Source organism: Branchiostoma floridae, unplaced genomic scaffold (genome assembly GCF_000003815.2).
Source record: "Branchiostoma floridae strain S238N-H82 unplaced genomic scaffold, Bfl_VNyyK Sc7u5tJ_391, whole genome shotgun sequence".
NCBI lineage: Eukaryota > Metazoa > Chordata > Leptocardii > Amphioxiformes > Branchiostomatidae > Branchiostoma > Branchiostoma floridae.
This window is the reverse complement of record NW_023365828.1, coordinates 1524-3477: the sequence shown is the minus strand read 5'-3', so window position 1 is coordinate 3477 and position 1954 is coordinate 1524. Positions and strand designations below refer to the sequence as shown.

Here is a 1954-nt window from a genome sequence, read left to right as displayed (position 1 = left end):
TAATTCATTCCATTATTTGATCATCCTTATTGCACTATTATCATTTTCTAAGTGTTATGCTGATTTATTATTTATTGTTAAGTCAAACCATTAATTACATGGTTATCCTTATTGCATCATTATCATTTTCTACATATTACGTTACTTTATCATTCATTGTTAATTCATACCATTAATTACTTGTTTATCCTTATTGTATCATTATTATTCTATGTATTACTTTACTTTATTATTATATATCATAATCAATTTTGTTTAGTTTAAAGGAGGAGGGCTAAGTATAAGCTTCACAAGCTTTTTCCCTCCTCCTGCACCTGTTTTATCCATTGTTTCCGTTATGTGTTTTAATGTAACACTATTAGTGTGCGAATAAATAAACAAACAAACAAAAGTACCACTATCCTCCAAAGCACGGGAACGTTTCTCCTAGCAACCTTATTACAATATTACAGGCAAACTATGACACAGAATTCCATTGAAACATTTTCTCACCCTCACAGCCACGACCATCTGCCATGAGTCTGAAGCCTGGCTGTGTGCAGAGACACCTGGTGCCGATCTGAGTGTGGATACAGACATCCGCACAGCCACCGTTTGCTGTTTTGCATGCATCATTGCCTACAGAGAGTAAAAAGCAGGGTAATAGGAAAAAACATTACTGTCACAACCTTTGGTATGCTGTTCAGTGTGGAAGCAAGGTTCTAAATGGGCAAAAACTGTACTGATTTTGTTGTCATTTTCAAAAAAGTAGATAAAATGATATAAAACTAGAGTTCAACGAACCCATCTCTTCGCCAAATAATCATGTCTTTATTTAAGACTTTAAGGTCTTGTTCATGTATTACTAAATAGCAAATGACTGCATGAACTATGTTCCTCACAAACACACAGATATTGCCAAAAACCAGACTGTGACCTGACAGATGACCTGGTAGCATCCCTGGTCAATCAGAATTTCATGCTTGTCAAAGACTTTGTCCCCAGTGTAAGGGCGTCCAGCTCCAGCAAAACATCTGTATAACAGCTGTGTCCATAGATATAGGTCAAAATGAGATATATAGAGCACAGTTTATTTCTGTTAATAAGTTTTGCTGCAGTACCTTAGGAAGCCGCTAGGGGGGCCACTATCATATATATTATCTTCGTTTTCCTGACCCCTACCCACCTACCAAATATTATCAGGATTTTTTCAAGGCTTCTCGAGTTATGCATTCCACAAACAAACGGACGCACACACTCGGCCCGCTACCGTCCTAACGGAAAATGCTACGTCAACTATTTTCGAACACAACCTTCCTTTCCGCAACCGCTACTTAAATACTAAATATCATGAAAATCCATACACAGCTTCTTGAGTTATATGCTGTTGGAATGGATTTATGAACTTTCCTCATCAATTATGCAAATTAGCTACTGATTTGCATAATTAGTATTACATTGTTTAAGTCATCACTCATTCTATCTACATACTGAAAATCCTGATGATCCGTTTACACGTTCTCGAGTTATCCTCGTCCAAAGTTTGAACGGAAATCGGTGTCTGCAGTTCCCAAAAAGCCGCTAGGGGGTCCAAACTCACAGCAGTTACTCTCTGTTCCAAGGGCTATCTACCACTCAAAAATCATGACCACAGTTAAAAGTTTTGCTGCAGTACCTTAGGCAGCCACTAGGGTGCCCATTATCGAACTTGACCTTCGTTTTCCTAACCCCCATCCACCTAACAAATATAATCAGGATCCATTCAAGGGTTCTCGAGTTATCTTGCATACAGACAAACGCACTTACATACAAATCCAGCTACAGCACCGTAGGTAAGAGCCAGGTAAACCATTTTCGCACTTGACCTTCCTCTCCAAAACCGCTACACACCTACCAAGTTTCGTGAAATCGCCCAGCTAGATTTTGACTTATGCTGCCCAAAACAAACCGCAAAAAACATACCAAGCTCGCTGCA

At 38.7% G+C, this 1954-nt stretch overlaps 1 protein-coding gene across 1 annotated transcript in view; it reads right to left on the bottom strand.

Moving 5' to 3' along the window:
- LOC118408760 (zinc finger protein 84-like) overlaps positions 1-1954 on the bottom strand; it is a gene marked incomplete at its 5' end in the record, with an annotated part of 15299 nt that overhangs the window by 11910 nt on the left and 1435 nt on the right. Inside the window, one exon of the mRNA XM_035809620.1 lies at positions 493-618. Coding sequence (XP_035665513.1) covers positions 493-618 — 126 coding nt within the window. The remainder of the gene's footprint in view (positions 1-492; positions 619-1954) is intronic.